This window comes from Hyperoodon ampullatus (genome assembly GCF_949752795.1).
Source record: "Hyperoodon ampullatus genome assembly, chromosome: 8".
Taxonomy (NCBI): domain Eukaryota; kingdom Metazoa; phylum Chordata; class Mammalia; order Artiodactyla; family Ziphiidae; genus Hyperoodon; species Hyperoodon ampullatus.
The window spans coordinates 36001560-36019283 of NC_136921.1; the positions used below are offsets into that span (position 1 = coordinate 36001560).

Genomic DNA, 17724 nt, shown 5'->3' on the forward strand with positions numbered 1-17724 from the left:
TTGGTCCCCACCCTTATTTTATACTTAAGTGATATGGGCCCACAGTGAGCTAACTCAGCTGTTCAATTCCAAGGCCAGGAATAGGTGCTGGGTCTCCCAATTTCCCAGCAAGAATGCTTGTCACCCACCCTGGGGAAGTGGGCAAAGTAGCTCTCGTCTCCTCTGGAGAAAAACTAGTTGGACAGAGCACAGCTTTGGGGAAGTTGAACAATTAGATATTGCAACCATATGGCTAATCCACCTTAATGGAAAGTTTCCTCAACACCTTTTGATTTGTCTGTTTGGAGAACTGACCTGACCAGCAGCAACTGATCCAAGGCCGACAGGAAACTTGAGGGGGACCATTGCCAACCCCTTCTTCTTCCAGCAATTCTCCGAGTTGAATTTTTCTACAGCTGCTTTCCTTAGGGCGTAGGAAGACATGGCCATGCATTCTTTCCAACACTGGATCAGGTTCTTGGCATTAATCTCTTGTTTGTAGGGTGTTTGATCAATTTCCTTATACATGTTTATCGTTCGGACCTACAAAAGAGAAGGAGATCAAAAGGGTTGGGGGGGCACGAGGCAGACGTAGTCTCTCCCACCCACTGTCCTCCTCGTCAAATTCTGCTCATCATAGAAAACCCAAACTGAGTTCAATCTACTCCTTGCTGAAGCCTTTTCCAACACATAACATCTTCCTCTTCCTCTACTCAGAGCCTCTATCAAATGTGTTAGCACTTATATGCCTTCGATGCCGCTCTTGTGTGAGTTCAGAGGAAGGACTCCTTGCCTCATATTCCTTATATAACTCAACAGTGCAGTCTAGGTACACCGTGGACTCTTAATTCCAGTTGTACTTGTGAGTATCTGTTGAAAGGTAATGCTGAATTTAATTCCAGGCTACATGATCCGTGTGATTTCAATTTTCAGATGCTGAGGCAAGAGAAGACCACTCACTTCCAAACAGGAAACTATGAAAGTTTGTTTAAATATAGCCCATAACTAGGATGAAAAGCCAATTAAGAGATTCTATCCCAGGATGTCTGAAGCAGAGTAGAATTCTTCCTGAATTCCCAGAAATTGGTGACTAAGGCGCCCAGCTGAGAACAAAAGGTCAAGTACTTCACATTCTCAGCTGAGAAAACTCTCAGCAGTTGAGGCCAGCCCTCTCCCCAAGCTGACAGGGGCCATTATAGACATATCTTCTTCCCATCTCCCCCTCCAAAAAGTCTCAGATTATTATAAAAGGATGACTGGAAATTAGTGAGCTGTGCCATTTTGGGGAATGTGGTTTTTTTTGTTGTTTTTTTTGGGGTTTAAAAAATTTTATTTATTTATTTGGCTGTGCTGGGTCTTAGTTGTGGCACACAGGATCTTAAGTTGCAGCACATGGGATCTTTAGTTGCAGCACGTGGGATCTTTAGTTGCGGCATGTGGTACCTAGTTCCCTGACCAGGGATCTAACCCAGACCCCCTCCGTTGGGAGTGCGGATCTTAACCACTGGACCATCAGGGAAATCCCTGCTGTGGTGTTTTGAAGGACGGCTACTCTCTCCTCCATCTTCTCTGGGGATGAAGGGAGGTCATTAGCTGATCCTCCTCCTAGTGCTACCAATGTGACAGCACATCTGGGAAAGAGGCCATGGTGAGACAGCCAGGAAGGGAGGGGCAAGGGCCCCCCCCCAAGTTCAAGAGACATAAAGATGATGGCTCCTGCCTATGGTCACAAATTCTAGTGCTGGGGGGGAAGGAGGTAGATGAATCAGGGACTGGGGCTTTCCATGGATGGCTGCAGCATGGGGCCAAGAGGCGTGGGCTTCAGGGGATGCTGCGTGAGGGGCCAGCTGAGGGTCAGTAGGAGACTTAATGCTTGCAGGGGACTGTCGATTTCTGAGAGGGCTGGCAGAAATGGAGCCCAGAGACAACATACTTGAAAAGTGGCTTCATCTAACCAAGAAGAGGACAGAGAGCTTGCTGGGAGAAGTCAGCTGGGGAGATGCTGTCTGTTTTCCCTGGTCCTCACGGGAGGGAGAAGGGGGCAGAGGGCACACCTTCTGCCCACCCCAACTCTACTCCAGGATCCTGGGAAGGGAACCGAGCTTGTTAATGAATGAAATTGGGACCAAGACTTAAAGAACAGAAGGAGGCCATTTTAGTAACTGAAATGACTCAGATGACAGCTCCCTAAGATGTTAAGGAAGCAGAGGAAAGAAGGGTTTGACAGAACTTATTAGTAGCAGTTATGCTTCTAACCCATGGAGACTTCTCACTAACAATGAATCCAGAGTTCACTTCTCAACACCCTCTGCCCCAGGATTTTTGAGGAGCCCGAGTAAGACAAGGACCCCTGAAGTCTGGAGTCCTGCTCTGTATTAACTAGTTAGCTGGGTTACCTCCAGCAAATCATGTAGCCCCTATGGACCACAAATTCCTCAACATGAAGGCTCCCAGTGGCCCTCCCACCTCTAAAATTCACTATCTTTCGTCTGTGAAACTAATTCAGTTTTACCTTCTCAGGAGACAACCCGCATTTGGCTGCAACTTCCGTGATACAGGATTCAGTGATCAGCCCTGTCTGAGGAAAGCCAAACCCTCGCAAAGCCGTGTTGGATGGAAGGTTGGTTCTGCACGCCCACGCCCGACAGCGCAGGTTGGGAAACTTGTAGGCATTTTCCATTTTCAGAAGTCCCATCTCTATCATCTGGGGAAATCCAGAGTTGATGTGATGAGACCTCATCCTTCTGCACCTGTTTTACCATCCTGAGACTTCAGACCAAAATCAGGCCAGAAATGACCTACGTCACATCAAACATGCTAACCTTGACCCATGTCTCAAATTAAATGCATTTTTACTGTAAAATGATTTTTAAAGATTTGAATAATTTTTTTTGAAATCATTACTTTTACATTTTCACATTAGGGCTAATGCATTTTCCCCCAGGTTTTAAAAGTTTCCAAAAGCCTTTGAAGTATTCATAGGCCCTCTCAGTCTACAGAATGTAGAGTCTCTCTCTGTTTACAGAATAAAATATCCTGAAAAACAGGGAAAAAAATGTTGGTATTTGGCCTAATGCATTTGTTCTCAACCAGGGGCAATTTTCCCCTCTTCCTTCCTGGGACATTTGCCAATGTCTGGAGATATTTTGGGTTGTTAGGTCTGGAGGGTAGCTGCGCCACTGACACATACTGGATAGAAGCCAATGATACTGAGGGACATCTTATAGTGCACAGGGTGGCCCTACAGCAAAGAAGTATCCATTTCAAAACATCAGTGGGGTCAAGGTGAAGGTCTAATGCTTGCATCTGGGAAAAGAGCTCTAAGTTTGGGAAACACGGAGATAACACACAGATGCAGACTTAGCCAGTATCTCTGGGCTCACCCTGGGGGCACCAGTAAGTAACATGAGTCTACTTGCTCCCTGCATTGCGAATCTTTATGCTTTTATAATGAAATATTATTTAACTATTGAACATTTTTTCTGAATTAAATAATTTTATGTAACACTTTCCAGAATGTGAATTTGCTCATTAAAACACTTACAAGTAACGACTCATCCAGGGAGGCGCCTCCATTGCCATAATGCTCCACATCCAGGGCCAGGATTCTGCCATCGTGCATGAATCCAGCCTGGGGAAAGAGAATGGACCTTTGATACTGGTTCTGGGGACCAAGTCTCTCTAAAGTTTACTCTGTCACTTGTGAACCCTCTACATATAGATGAAAAATTTTATGACATTAGATTTGACAATTTCTTGGATAAGACACCAAAAGCATAAGCAACAAAAGAAAAAACAGATCAACTGGACTATATCAAAATTTAAAACTTCCCAGTATCAAAGGATACAATCAACAGAGTGAAAAGGCAATCCAGAGAATGGGAGAAAATATTTGCAAACCATATACCTGATAAGGGGTTAATATCTGGGATGTATAAAGAACTCCTACAACTCAACAACAAAAAGCCCCAAACAACCTGATTAAAAAGTAGACAAAGGACTTGAATAGACACTTCTCCAATGAAAATATACAAAATGGGTAACAAGCACATGAAAAGATGCTCGGCATCACTAATAATTAGGGAAATGCCAATCAAAACCATAAGATACCACCTCACATCCATTAGAATAGCTACTATAGCAAAAAAAAAAAACCAAACAAAACCCAAAACAGAAACAAAACAATGTGTTGGTGCAGATGTGGAGAAACTGGAACCCTTGTGCACTCTTGGTGGGAAGGTAAAATGGTGCAACTGGGTATTTAGCCAAAGGAATTGAAGGCAGGATATCAGGGAGATATATGTATACCTATGTTCACAGCAGCATTATTCACAAGGGGTAGAAGCAACTCAAGTGTCCATCAATAAATGAGTGGAGAAACAAAATATGACATATACATACGATGGAATATTATTCAGCCAAAAAAAGGAAGGAAAAATTCTGACACATGCTACAACATGGATGAACTTTGTGGACATTATGCTAAGTGAAATAAGTCAGTCACAAAAGGACAAACACTGTATGGTTCTGTTTATGTGAGGCACCCAAAGTACTCAAATGCACAGAGACAGACAGTAGAATGGTGGTTTCCTGGGGCTGTTGGGAGAGGAAGGAATGGGGAGTTATTGCTTAATGGGTACAGAGTTTCACTTTTGCAAGGTGAAAAGAATTCCAGAGATGGATGGTGATGACTGCACAACAATGTGCCTGTACTTAATAATGCCACTGAACTGTACACTTAAAAATGGTTAAGATTGGGCTTCCCTGGTGGCTCAGTGGTTGAGAGTCCTCCTGCTGATGCAGGGGACATGGGTTTGTGCCCCGGTCCAGGAGGATCCCACATGCCATGGAGCGGCTGGGCCCGTGAGCCATGGCCACTGAGCCTGCGCATCCGGAGCCTGTGCTCCACAACGGGAGAGGCCACAACAGTGAGAGGCCCGTTACCACACACACACACAAAAAAGGTTAAGATAGTAAATTTTATGTTATGTGTATTTTGCCACAAATAAAAACAATAAAAAAGGAAGGATAAAGATATAAAAGCAAAACAAACACACAAAAAACCCCTCCTGTTTAATCTGTCACTACTGTTCAATCTTTTTTCTCCTCCTAAAGCAAATCAACTGCATATTTCTTGACCTCTTTTTCTCGCCATAAGCTCTTGAATTCTGACTCCCATCCTCATATTTCCACCAAAACCTTTTCCCCTAAAGCCAGCGATCTTCTAATCTCCAAATCTGGTGGCCTGCACGTAATGGACTCTGCACATTTTTCTCATAGGGCCCAATTTCATCACAATTCTCAGCAGCATTTGGTGTTGCTGGAGGTCTTTTAAATAAATATCTTCCTTGCTTTTAAGATGTATTCAATATTTCTGAACTTATTAAAGTTCATTTTGGGAATTCCCTGGTGCTCCAGTGGTTAGGACTCTGTGCTTTCATTGCCGGGGCCTGGGTTCGATCCCTGATCGGGGAACTAAGATCCCGCAAGCCATGTGGCGTAGCCAAAAAAAAAATAATAATAATAATAATAATAAAAGTAAAGTTTATTTTAATGATTTTTGTTGACTGGAACCAAATTCAAACCGAAGTCAAGGGCATGAACTATGAATTCAGCAGTTTAAGTCTGAGTCCTGGTTCTGCCACTTAACCCACTCTGTGATCTCGGGCAAGTCATATAACCTCTCTGACTATCTGTGACCTGGCAATAAGTAAGGTAATGCAGGGAAAATCATAAGCCAGTGACTGAAACCTAGCAAGTATCCTAAATAATACTACTGTAAATATTATTAATATCATCTCCTGTCTTCATACTACCCTCCATCAGAACACATTATTTTCTCAAGGTTTTAATCATCACTACGCTGATGGTTTCTGTAACTTATAATCCAGTCTTTTCAATAAAGTCCCATATCGATGAAGGACATTTCCACTTTTAAATGTCCCACTGTCACTTCTTCTCCAAACACACAAATAAACTCATCCCTGTCCGTCTAGACTGTTTCCTCCTTCCAACTTGGCTCTATCAGAAACCTCCAAGGCATGTTTGTGGTTTTTATTCTCCATTATATTTTGCTAAGTTTGTCACCGAATTCTATTTTATTTTATAATAGCTCTTGGACCCATCTCTTTTTCTACATCTTCCTATCGTAGCCAGACCCCAACTGCTTCATGTCTGAAAGCATCAGCTGCCCCCAGGTGGTGTGCGTCCTCCCTCCTTGCTAGGCCGTCCTGCCCAGTGCCATCATATTCTCCCCCTCAAAGCACCCATGTTTGGTTATGACACTTGACTGGTCAAGCATCTACTCAGTCTCACTGTATCTTATGAGATCAAGTTTAATCCCCCATTCTGGGATTCTCAGGTCACTCTGAGTCTGGCATCACCTAACCCAACCCACCTTATTTCCCATTACTTTCCAGTAAGCGCTCTGTGCTCTAATTCCCCTTCTCCCCTTATTCCTGCCCCTATCAAACAGGCCACGTGTATCCCACCTCTGCATTTATGCTGCTACTATTCCCACCACCTGGTATGCCTCCTTTCTGCCAATCCATTCTTGAAGGTCATTTACGTTTCACCTTCTCTAAGAAGTTTCCTGTACACACTCCAACTCATATTCATCTCTCCCCATAGTTTTACTATGTGCACCTCCTCCTTTAACCTGAGATTATTATGTTTTCATAATGACTTCATATGTGTAAGTCTTATTTCCCCCTCAACGGCTAAAATGTGGTCTCCTTCAGGACAAAGTTTGCTCTAATAAATCTATGTTGCATTAAACCCAATTCAAAATATAGCTTAGGGTGAGTGTAAGTTGAAATAGATACATTCGTTATCTTCTAACAATATGTATGCAGGTACATCAGTTGTGGTAGAAACGATGTGATGTGTTCAACAAATCCTGTTGTCGTTCATCCTGGGCATGCAGGAAGACTACATTTCCCATGCTCCCTTGCAGTTAGGTGGCAAAGTTCTGGCCAATAATGTGGCGATTAAAGCAAGGGCCACCACTTTCAGGCCTGGTGCTCAAAACATTTCCCACAGAACACTCTGCTCCCTCTCTTCCCTTCCCTTGTCTGCTGCCCTCTGCAGAAAATCCACTGGAGGACAAAGAGTCTTTAGGGCAGTGCTAACGAATGGAACTTCCTGTGATGATGGCAATGTTCTCTATTTGCATGTCCTATATGGCAGCCACTAGCCACAGGTGGTTATTGAGCACTTGAAATATAGTTAATGCAACTGTGGAACTGAATTTTTTTTTTTTTTTTTTTTTTGCGGTACACGGGCCTCTCACTGTCGTGGCCTCTCCCGTTGCGGAGCACAGGCTCCGGACGCGCAGGCTCAGCGGCCATGGCTCACGGGCCCAGCCGCTCCGCGGCACGTGGGATCTTCCTGGACCGGGGCATGAACCCGTGTCCCCTGCATCGGCAGGCGGACTCTCAACCACTGCGCCACCAGGGAAGCCCTGGAACTGAATTTTAACTTTCATTTAACTTAGTAGATTTAAATTTAAATAGCCGTATGTACCTAGTGGCTTCCGTATTCAACAGTGCGGTCTGAGGGGAGGATGGTGGTGTTACTAGATGGAAAAAGCTTGAGTCCATGAGCGATTCTGTGCAGCAGGGTTTTCTCCTGTTCTCCGCCCACCTCCCACCCTCCTCTGATTACACTGGGCTGTTACTTGAGCAAGAATTAACACAAAAAAGGTCTAAGTCCCAGAGAGTTTTTTTTTGTTTTGTTCTGTTTTGTTTTGCGGTACGCAGGCCTCTCACTGTTGTGGCCTCTCCCGTTGCGGAGCACAGGCTCCGGACGCGCAGGCTCAGCGTGTCCCCTGCATTGGCAGGTAGACTCCAAACCACTGCGCCACCAGGTAAGCCCCCCAGAGAGTTTTTAGTTGTTAGAGCAGTTAGTCCATTCTGACAAGTAAACTTATTTCTTATAAAGCAAAAGAATACTTATTTTCTGCTATGTAAACTTTTCTACGAATTAGGAATTTCTGGTACAGAGTTTTACCAAAATACCTTTGACATATTGATAAATGAGAAAGCTGTTGGCAAGCATTTGCAACTTCGCATAACATTATTGTTACAGAAATTATTCTGTTTTTACCTCCCACGTACAAAACTGTGGGCATAGTGTGGTTATCAGATCCACTTTCATGGACGTATGTATATACTCACATGTTTTCCAGCTATGCTCTCTGTAGCAGCCAATACCAGCTCGTACTTTTTCCACAAACTGATATCTTTGAGGGAAGCAGAAAAGCTTCACTGAACCAGCCAGTAATCAGTTAGCACGAGGAAGAGAAAGTGTGACGCACAATTTGTTGATCTGCTCACTGTTATTCCCCAGTAGAGAGTAGCCAGATGCTGCCCTCTGCATTTCTGTAATGTTATATTTACAACATAAATCCCCCATCCTTCTACTCACTTTATACTTTCCAAGGTAAGGGTGGCGGCCTCCAGTTATTAACATGTCTTCTCCTCGTTCCAGAATGCAGCGGACTGCACGACCATGCCTAAAACAGGAAAAAAAAAAAATCGGGAGAGGTAAACTCTTTTACCTAACAGGTATTATCTGGGGTTTATGTAACTCCTAGTGAGAGCCTGGTGGCGTCCACACACACTGCAGAACAGCAGAGTGACTCCCTGAGCCCAGGCTGTGCTGCTCTCAGGCATACACCAGTGACCTCCTCTTCCTTTGGGTCAGGGCACAGTGCCTGGCACTCACTACTTATACAAGAGGGCTGTCGGGCCCAAGGCTCCAGGGTATTGCTTTGGGGTTATTTCCCACTGTGATAATCCCCTCCATGATAGGCAAACAGTCCCAAGGCCACATTATAGGTGGTTACAAATGGAGGAACTCAAGTGGTGTCTGACTGCCAAGTATTCCCTGATAAGACAGGTCTGGAATGAAGGTCTTTTTGTGTCATGGGGCAGAGGAACTGACGTACATTACTTAGCAAAGAAATTAAGCTAAGAAATAAAGGTGTGCCTGTTCCAAAGACAATTTCTTATGGTTATATTCTGACACCCTTAAAGGAAAATGGTACTATAAATAAAGGTAAGCAAAACAGAAGCAAATTTTCCACTTAAATTAAGGGGAAAAATATATACACACACACACACCTTTTGAGATACACATATTTATATCTATCTATATGTATATAAACCTTTTGAGATATGTACAGGTGTAGATACATAGATAGATATAAATGTCTACCTCAAAAGGTTGAGCTGACCTATGTAGATATACAGGTGCTAAGGACAAGTAACCCCACCCTTTCAGGATCTGCTTCTGTCTACTCTCCAGGTATTATATATTTTACTGTGGTTTTTACTCTTTTCAGTAATTGATTCTCATTTTTGTTTTTATAGTATGTAGTTTGACAATATAAAATAAAGAAGTGATAACAAGCTGGCAGCTTGTCTGTATATTTGTATATTATGTGATTTTAAATAACCTTGACCCAGATTCTTCCTCCTTAACCGCAATATTGAAAATATTCAATGTGACCTCATTTTATTTTTAGTCTACTTAACAGATTTTCTCCACTTACTTGTTTGCAGCAAATGCGGTGATGGCTGCCATGATGCCAGTTTTCATCACCTTCCCCCCGAAAGCCCCGCCAACACGCTTTACATGACACATGACCTTGTTAGCTGGGAGCTTCAAGGTTGAAGCAACTATGTCCTGTGAATGATAACAGTTCTCATTAATCTGACCCATCTGCAGCAAGGGAGTGGGAATAGTCCTTACACATTTTGATCCCTTAATGTTGTACATGATACACAAATTGTGTGGTTATACTAAATAATGGGATGATTTCCAGTAACCTAAGCATGCATCCATGCTGATCTCAGTAGTATTTAGCTGAAATGACAGCACCAACACTATCATTAATATTAAGTAGTCCTTCCAATATCAACGAGATATTTTTGTGATAATAAAATTAAAAAAAAATTTTCCCCATGAACTACACCCAAGGTATCCTTTTCAGACTAACCCCTAGGGATATGTTTCCTGCAGCAGTGAGATTTTGTGGCCTTCCAAGCCTCTCTCAGACTGGGTCTTTTCCCTGCACACCACTGTCTCCACTGGAGAATGAGCACTCCTCACCTTCCATTTGGATTCAGTTGGCTGGTGGGTCTTTCCTGGATGTAGGCCTTGCTGTTCCTTGCCATCCTAATGTTTGAGGTCATTAAGTCTTTTTTGTTGTTGCTGTTATAAATTTATTTATTTATTTATTTGTTCTTACTTTTATTTTTTATTTTTGCCTGCACTGGGTCTTTGTTGCTGCGCGCGGGCTTTCTCTAGTTGCGGCAAGTGGGGGCTACTCTTCGTTACGGTGTGCGGGCTTCTCATTGCGGTGGCTTCTCTCATTGCGGAGCATGGGCTCTAGGCGCGCGGGCTCAGTAGTTGTGGCACATGGGCTCTAGAGCGCAGGCTCAGTAGTTGTGGTGCACGGGCTTAGTTGCTCCGTGGCATGTGGGATCTTCCTGGACCAGGGCTTGAAGCCATGTCCACTGCATTGGCAGGTGGATTCTTAACCACTGCACCACCAGGGAAGTCCAGGTCATTAAGTCTTAATAACTCATTTTTATACGTGGGGAGCCCAAGAGGAATGAAGTGATGGGACCAACGTCACACAGGGAGTGAGAGGCAGAACAGGAATGGAATGGAGTTCGCCTGATCCTTCTTAGTGTTCCACCTTCTAAGAGGCCTCATTCTCCACATTCCCACATTCCTACTTGCTCTGGTAATGACACTGGCTCCTTGTGACCTACTGAATCAAGACCCCAGTGTTTGTTCCCCTTACTTTCACCCTGATGCTTAAACCAGCCACCCCAGGCACATCCAGCTTGGGCAGTCTTCGTATTATTCCTCCTTCTTTACACGCATGCTGCCTGGCATATAGGACACAGGCAAAAAGGGTTTGCAGAAGGGACAAGTGAATGAATGAATGAACGAATGAGTGGCATTTGATCTTGGTGTGGAACTCCCTGGAAATGGCTTCTCCTCTCACCATCTAGACAAACCTCATTCCCACTGTAAATCCCAGCTTAAGACTTCATCTTCATGAGACTTCCTGGATGATTCTCGGGCTTCACAAACCTCCATTCCCTTAATTCTTCCACCTATGTAAATTCTGAGTTTGTTGCTTGCATTCTGCCCAGTACTATTTCCTAATTGCTTCGTGTGAGTTAGGTGACTGTAAGTTTTGGAGGGCAGGCCTTCCTTTATTAAATTTTGGGGTTTTTTTTCAGTTTTGTTGAGCAATAATTGACATACATCACTATATAAGTTTAAGGTACACAGCATGATGGTTTGATTTACATATTGATTACCACAATAGGTCTAGTTAACATCCACCATCTCATATAGATACAATTAAAAGAAAAAAATTTCTCCTTGTGACAAGAACTCTTAGGATCTGTTTCTTAACAACTTTCATATATAATACAGCAGTGTTGACTACAGTCATCATTTCTTTCATGTTCTTAACAGTGCCAAGAGTATAGAAAAAGAGACCGGCTGATCCCATAACTGATTTTAAAGTTACAGATCCACAAACAGAAGGCCATTACTTTCATAATACTATCTTAAAAGTTTTAAAGTTGTATGGTTATTAATACCCAAATGGATATGGCTATTAGTATTCCAAACTCCTTCAGTTTCTAAAATGTTCTAAATTGTTCTTGGTATATCTTATTGACAGAAACCACTTAGCCATGTCCCCTCCATAATGGTCCCCACATTACCTGTATGTATTTGGGAAACTGTGTGGACACGTAGACATCAATTTCTTGATCCTCTCCTTTGGGAACAACAAGCATGCTTTGGGTTTCCATATAAAAATGTTCTTGACCTCCCAAGTGTATTTCACCTGTTAGATGAAAATATTCCAGAATCAAGGAGGCAGTCAGATAGGACAGGTAGCATCCCTCAGATGTTATCTCATTACAGAGAAATTCCACTGACAGTGCTTCTGCTGGGGCAGTGGGTTACATGGTAAAGAGCCACAAACAACAATATTTAGCTTTTATTACACCTGCATATTTGAAGTAGAGTTCTGCAGGGGAATGTGTCATGTCTGCCAGCATGGTAGGTCTCAGAGTGATAGAGAAAGATGTGTGACTTTTCAGAGTCAAAATACTACAGCAAGGAGAATTCCAGTTCCAAGACAAGATGGAGTAGATGCATTTCTCCCTGTTCCTTCTTCTAAGTACAGCTAACAATTCTGGACATTATATGTAATAAAAGAAACATAAGAAGGTTCTGAAAAGTAGAGGAGAAGGCAAACCAGCTAGGAACTTTGGGACCTAAGGAAAGACACAATGTTGAGTTCAGTGGGTTTTGTTATTTTTTGCTTCATATATCCCAGACTTGGTGCCAGGGAAGCAGAAATCCAGAAACACCAACAGGCAAAGAGAAAAAAAATCCCCCAAGAAAAGCCTACTTTCTCTAGCCAAAGGACGAGGAAAGCGGAAGCCTATCAAGACAGAAAACTTTTATGTAATACCTACTCTGCTCTAGCCAAACACTACAGAAAAAACTGCGGACCTATCTCTGTCTGCAAAAGTTGAGTGGGGAGCTTAGACTTCCACCCTTATCAAGATGTGATGAGGTACCCCAAACCTTCCACTGGGGTGGTGTTAATGGGGACCCTACAGGGAACCTGGACTTCCATGCTCCACCTGGCAATAACAAGACATCACCCCCCATTCGTTCCAACACAGGGTCAGAGGAGTTCTGGTAAAACAGATGATTTAAATAAGATCCAAAGTCTTACAACATAATATCCAAAGTGAACCGGATAAAATCAGAAATAATTCATACCAAGAACTCAACTTGAATGAGAAAAGACAATCAACAGATGCCAACAGTGAGATGACACAGATGTCGGAACTATCTGTCAAGGATTTTAAAGCAGCCATCATAAAAATGCTTTAATTTACATAAACACTCAGAACAAATGAAAAAAATAGAAAATCTCAGCAAAGAAACAGAAGATATAAAAGAACAAAATGGAAATTTTAGAACTAAGAAATACAACACTCAAAATATAAGGAGCTCAGTGGATGAGCTCAACAACAGAATAGAGAGAACAGTGGGAATCATCAGGGAACAAGAATACAGAACAATAGAAATTGCTCAACCTGAGCAATAGAGAGAATAGACTGAAAAGAAAATGAGCAGAGCCTCAGAAACATTTGTGATTAAAATTAAAGTCTGAACATTTGTGTCATTAAAGTCGAGTATTTGAAGATGTAATATGTGAAAATTTCCCAAACTTGGTAAAAGACACCAACTTACAGATTTAAGAAGCTGAGTAAATCCCAAAGAAGATAAACCAAAGAAACTCATGCCAAGACACATCACAGTCAAACTTCTGAAAACTAAAAACAAAATATGTTGAAAGAAGAGAGAGAAAAACACTGCCTCTCCTACTGGGGAAAAATACTTCAAAAGACAGCAGATTTCTCATCAGACACCATGGAGGCCAGAAAAACTGGTACAACATCTTTCTTCAAGTGCTAAAAGACCTGTCAACTCAGAATTCTATATTCAGTGAAAATATCTTTCAAGGATAAAAAATAAATTAAAAAGACATTCTCAGATGGGGGCTTCCCTGGTGGCACAGTGGTTGAGGGTCCGCCTGCCGATGCAGGGGACACGGGTTCATGCCCCAGTCCGGGAACCCACATGCTGCAGAGCAGCTGGGCCCATGAGCCATGGCCGCTGAGCCTGTGTGTCCGGAGCCTGTGCTCCGCAATGGGAGGGGCCGCAACAGTGAGAGGCCCACGTACTGCAAAAAAAAAAAAAAAAGACATTCTCAGATGAAGGAAAGCTGAGAGGGTTTGTCTTCAACAGACCTATCAAAACGAATGACTGGCTAAGAGTTCTTGAAACAAACAGGAAAGTTTTTTTTTTTAAAGGAATCTTGGAACATCAGGAAGGTGAGAGAGAAATGGTAAGCAGACAACAACGGGCAAACACAATAGACTTTCCTTCTCCTCTTGAGTTTTCTAAATTGTATTTGAAACAAAATTATAACATTGCTTCATGTGATTTTCAATGCATGAAGAATAAATTTTTAAAGACAATTGTATTTAAATAAGGGAGAGGAAAAGGATGTAAAGGGAGGTAAGGTTTCTATACTTTACTCAAATTGATAACGTGTTGCCACCAGATATACTGTAATTTAAATTTCACTTCTAGAACTACCACTAAAAAAATTCACAAAGAAATACACTCAAACCACTATTCATAAATCAAAGTGGAATTCTAAAAACTGTGTGAAAAACAGAAGAAAAAACAACACAATACGACAACGTCAGTCATCATGTTAGGTGGAAGGCAGGACTTTTAAAAATTAAAAACGTACCCAATAAGAATGATTTGTAAATTATTTGAGGGAGATTCCCAAGGAAATTTTTTGTATTAGAATCTGGACTTCCTATCTCATCCAAAATCTGAGTAAAGAAAGAGTACAGAAGAACAAACAGATTCTACTTTCTTTTATAAAACATAAAAATTAAAATATCAAGAACCCAGATCTCAATTTCAATCTAAGCTCTTTTCAAAAATGTACATTGAAAAACCCATTTGTCAGGAGGCTAAAATCCATGGTTTGCAATATTAGTGATTTCACCTATCCACTCAGAATTAATTTGGTTAAGTATCTACTTCATTGAAAAAAATACAGAGCTAAGAAGTATTAGACAGAGCTGTTTCTACTTAAACCTGTAAGGTAGGCAATGTTTTAGGGCCCTGGCACATTGCGCTGCCCAGCCCAGTAGCCCTGGACCCACGGTGCCCTCTCCTCACCCCACAGTGTTGCTCTCAACTCTCTCGGTTGGAAACCAATTTGTTCAACTAACCCCTGAGATAAAATGTTACCCCAGTATGGGTTTAGGAGTGATTCCTTTAGGCGTATTTACATTTTAAGGAGTTCCTTAAAGATGAAAAGCCATTAAGATAAGAAGGAGTCTCTCTGTACTATGCCCAACAGGACAGGGTGTGGGGAAGACAATCCCAGTTTCAGGGCTTCGAGATCTCCTGCAAATCCTGCTACGAAATTGTCAGTGTAAAGCTCAACCAAGATCACAGAACTTTAAAGAGATGAATGAGAAGCGGTGTAATGCAGAGGAGAGAACGCTAACTTCAGAGGTGGGAAACGTAGATAGATTTGATTCCTGGTCAACTGTCTGTCTCTCTAGACTTAGCGGGCTCATCTGTAAACTGTGTTCTTTAATGCCCCTCTGGGGCTACAACACCAGTGTTACGTAGGGCTGAGATACATCTGCACAGTTGGTAAAAAGCCAACAATAATATCATTCCCTTCAAGAACACGGTCTAAGACTTGATGTGATGCTCGACATATTTAATCTTTTAAATATGCTTTTCCTTGGAGCATCTATTTTCCTAAGGGGCAATTAAGTGCTGTTATGATCAGGACCTCCAGTTATCTCTCATTGAAACAAGTAGTCAAAAATTCTTCATCCAAATGACAACTGCAGAGTAAGAATAAAACCCCTCAAACCAGTGAGTCAAGAGGATGAAAACTTAAAAGTAGTATAAATGTCCCTTTTAGAGCTTCCTGTTCACTTTTATACTTGTCGATAGGGTATGGGAAGTTAAAATTCAAGTAAGAGACAGATTGAACAACTTTCACCTAACTAAATCAAATAATTAAATAAGATGTTGAGTAAAAATACAATAACTGAATCCTCACACAAACATATTATGGAAAGAACAGAGCAAGGACATTTTATGGCACAAGTGGAAGAACTTCCCTAAATATCGATATTTCCAAGATGCTCTCGCCAGGGACTCTGTGCAAAAATGCTCCTTCCTTCTGTTCTCCCACAAAACAAACTCACCCTATGAATGTTTGCTAGATTTTACTAACCCTAAGAATCACCTGGAGCACAATTAAAATTTATCAAAAACAAATTCCTGGGCTACCCTGGATCTTTCAACTCCAGAATTCCAAGAAAAGCCCACAGGAATCTCCAGGCAGGTCTTAGAAGCATCTTCTAGTGTGAAAAACTGGGAAACACTGAGTTTGATAGATGAACACCTGCCAGTGTGTTCCCTCAATAATAGACAACCTTTTCTACAGAACAACAAAAATATCCAAACCTAATAATAATTATTGTTCACAGTTATGGCTCTCTTACTATGCCCCAAGCTTTGTGCCAAGCACACATTTATTATCTCTTATAATTTTCATAATGGGTCACTGAGGTATTATTTTATCCATGTGATTTTTTTTTTTTTTTTTTTTTTTTTTTGCGTTACGCGGGCCTCTCACTGTTGTGGCCTCTCCCGCTGCGGAGCACAGGCTCCGGACGTGCAGGCTCAGCGGCCATGGCTCACGGGCCCAGCCGCTCTGCGGCATGTGGGATCTTCCCGGACCGGGGCACGAACCCGTGTCCCCTGCATCGGCAGGTGGACTCTCAACCACTGTGCCACCAGGGAAGCCCCTATCCATGTGGTTTTGAAACAAGGAGACTGAGCCCAGAGAAGTGCCCTGCAAAGTCACACAGCTAGTAAGACAGGATGCCAAGGAATACTGGCAGGGTGACAGTACAAGGTGTCTTTGCTACAGCTTCCAGGTGACATTATCCACTCAGCTCCGACCAGCTTCAGGTTTTATACAGCCATGGAGTGAAGAGACATGACAGGCTTTCAGCTCAGTGGCTGAACTTACTGATTATATATGGCACAGCTCTGGGATGCTATGTTTTAGGACTCTTCCTGTGCTTGATCAGGGTTGGAGAGAAAAATTAAGGAGATGGTAGCATCTAGCATGCACTTGAGGCTAATATCCTGGAAATTCACTTGAAGACAGGAGATGCAAATGGCTTATTCTCTGCCCTGAGATATGGTACAGACAGTCCATACCCACCCAGCAACACATCTGGGTTAATCAGATCTTGCATGACAGGCATTAGGGATAGATTTTACAGCACAGCAGTATGACAGCAGGGCATATCTAAGACCCACGGTAAATCACTTTTTTTCCTGCTATAAAGGACATCACTAAGACAAATGGCAAAATTCAAATAAAGTATGTAGATTAAATGATAGTATTATGTCAGTGTTAATGTTCTGATTTTAAAAACTGTATGTTTATGTAAGATAATATCCTTGTTCTTAGAAAATGGACACTGGTATTTAGGAGGAGAGAGGCATCAAGTCAGTAACTTACTCTCAAATGGCTCAGAAAAAAATGTGTGTGTGTGTATGTGTGTGTGTATATGTCTCTCTCTATATATAGAGAGAGAGACAGAGACAGGCAGAGAGACAGAGACAGAGACACACACACACAGAGAATGATAAAGCAAGTGTCATGAAATGTCTATTGGGGAATCTGGGTAATTAGGAGTTTCTTTAATGTTTCTGCAACTTTTCTGAAATTCAAAACTATTTCAAAATAAAAAGTTACAAACATTTTATTGGAAAGTTCAAATCAACTGATTTCCAAGAGGGAAATTTAATTTTCGTTACATATATACATAACTAAAGGAAGTCTGCAAGGAAGTGGGGGAAGGAGACAGGAAGGAAAGAAGAAAGGAAGGAGAAAGCAGAGATGGAGGGGGGAGGGAGAAGTCAGAAAGGATGAAACAGAAAGAAAGATGGGCTTTGGAAATCCTTAAAAAAGCTACCAATCCACAATGCTTCGTGGCTTAGTGGCTGTTGTATGACAGTGCTCCTTCACCACTCTGAGCCTCAGTT

At 42.1% G+C, this 17724-nt stretch overlaps 1 protein-coding gene across 1 annotated transcript in view; it reads right to left on the minus strand.

The window, feature by feature from the left end:
* Positions 1 to 17724, minus strand: part of LOC307057402 (aldehyde oxidase 1) — a gene marked incomplete at both ends in the record, with an annotated part of 71477 nt that overhangs the window by 17074 nt on the left and 36679 nt on the right. The window contains 6 exons of the mRNA XM_079710601.1: positions 295 to 522; positions 2492 to 2683; positions 3524 to 3610; positions 8407 to 8494; positions 9536 to 9669; positions 11739 to 11863. Of these exons, the coding sequence (XP_079566727.1) occupies positions 295 to 522; positions 2492 to 2683; positions 3524 to 3610; positions 8407 to 8494; positions 9536 to 9669; positions 11739 to 11863 (854 nt within the window). The remainder of the gene's footprint in view (positions 1 to 294; positions 523 to 2491; positions 2684 to 3523; positions 3611 to 8406; positions 8495 to 9535; positions 9670 to 11738; positions 11864 to 17724) is intronic.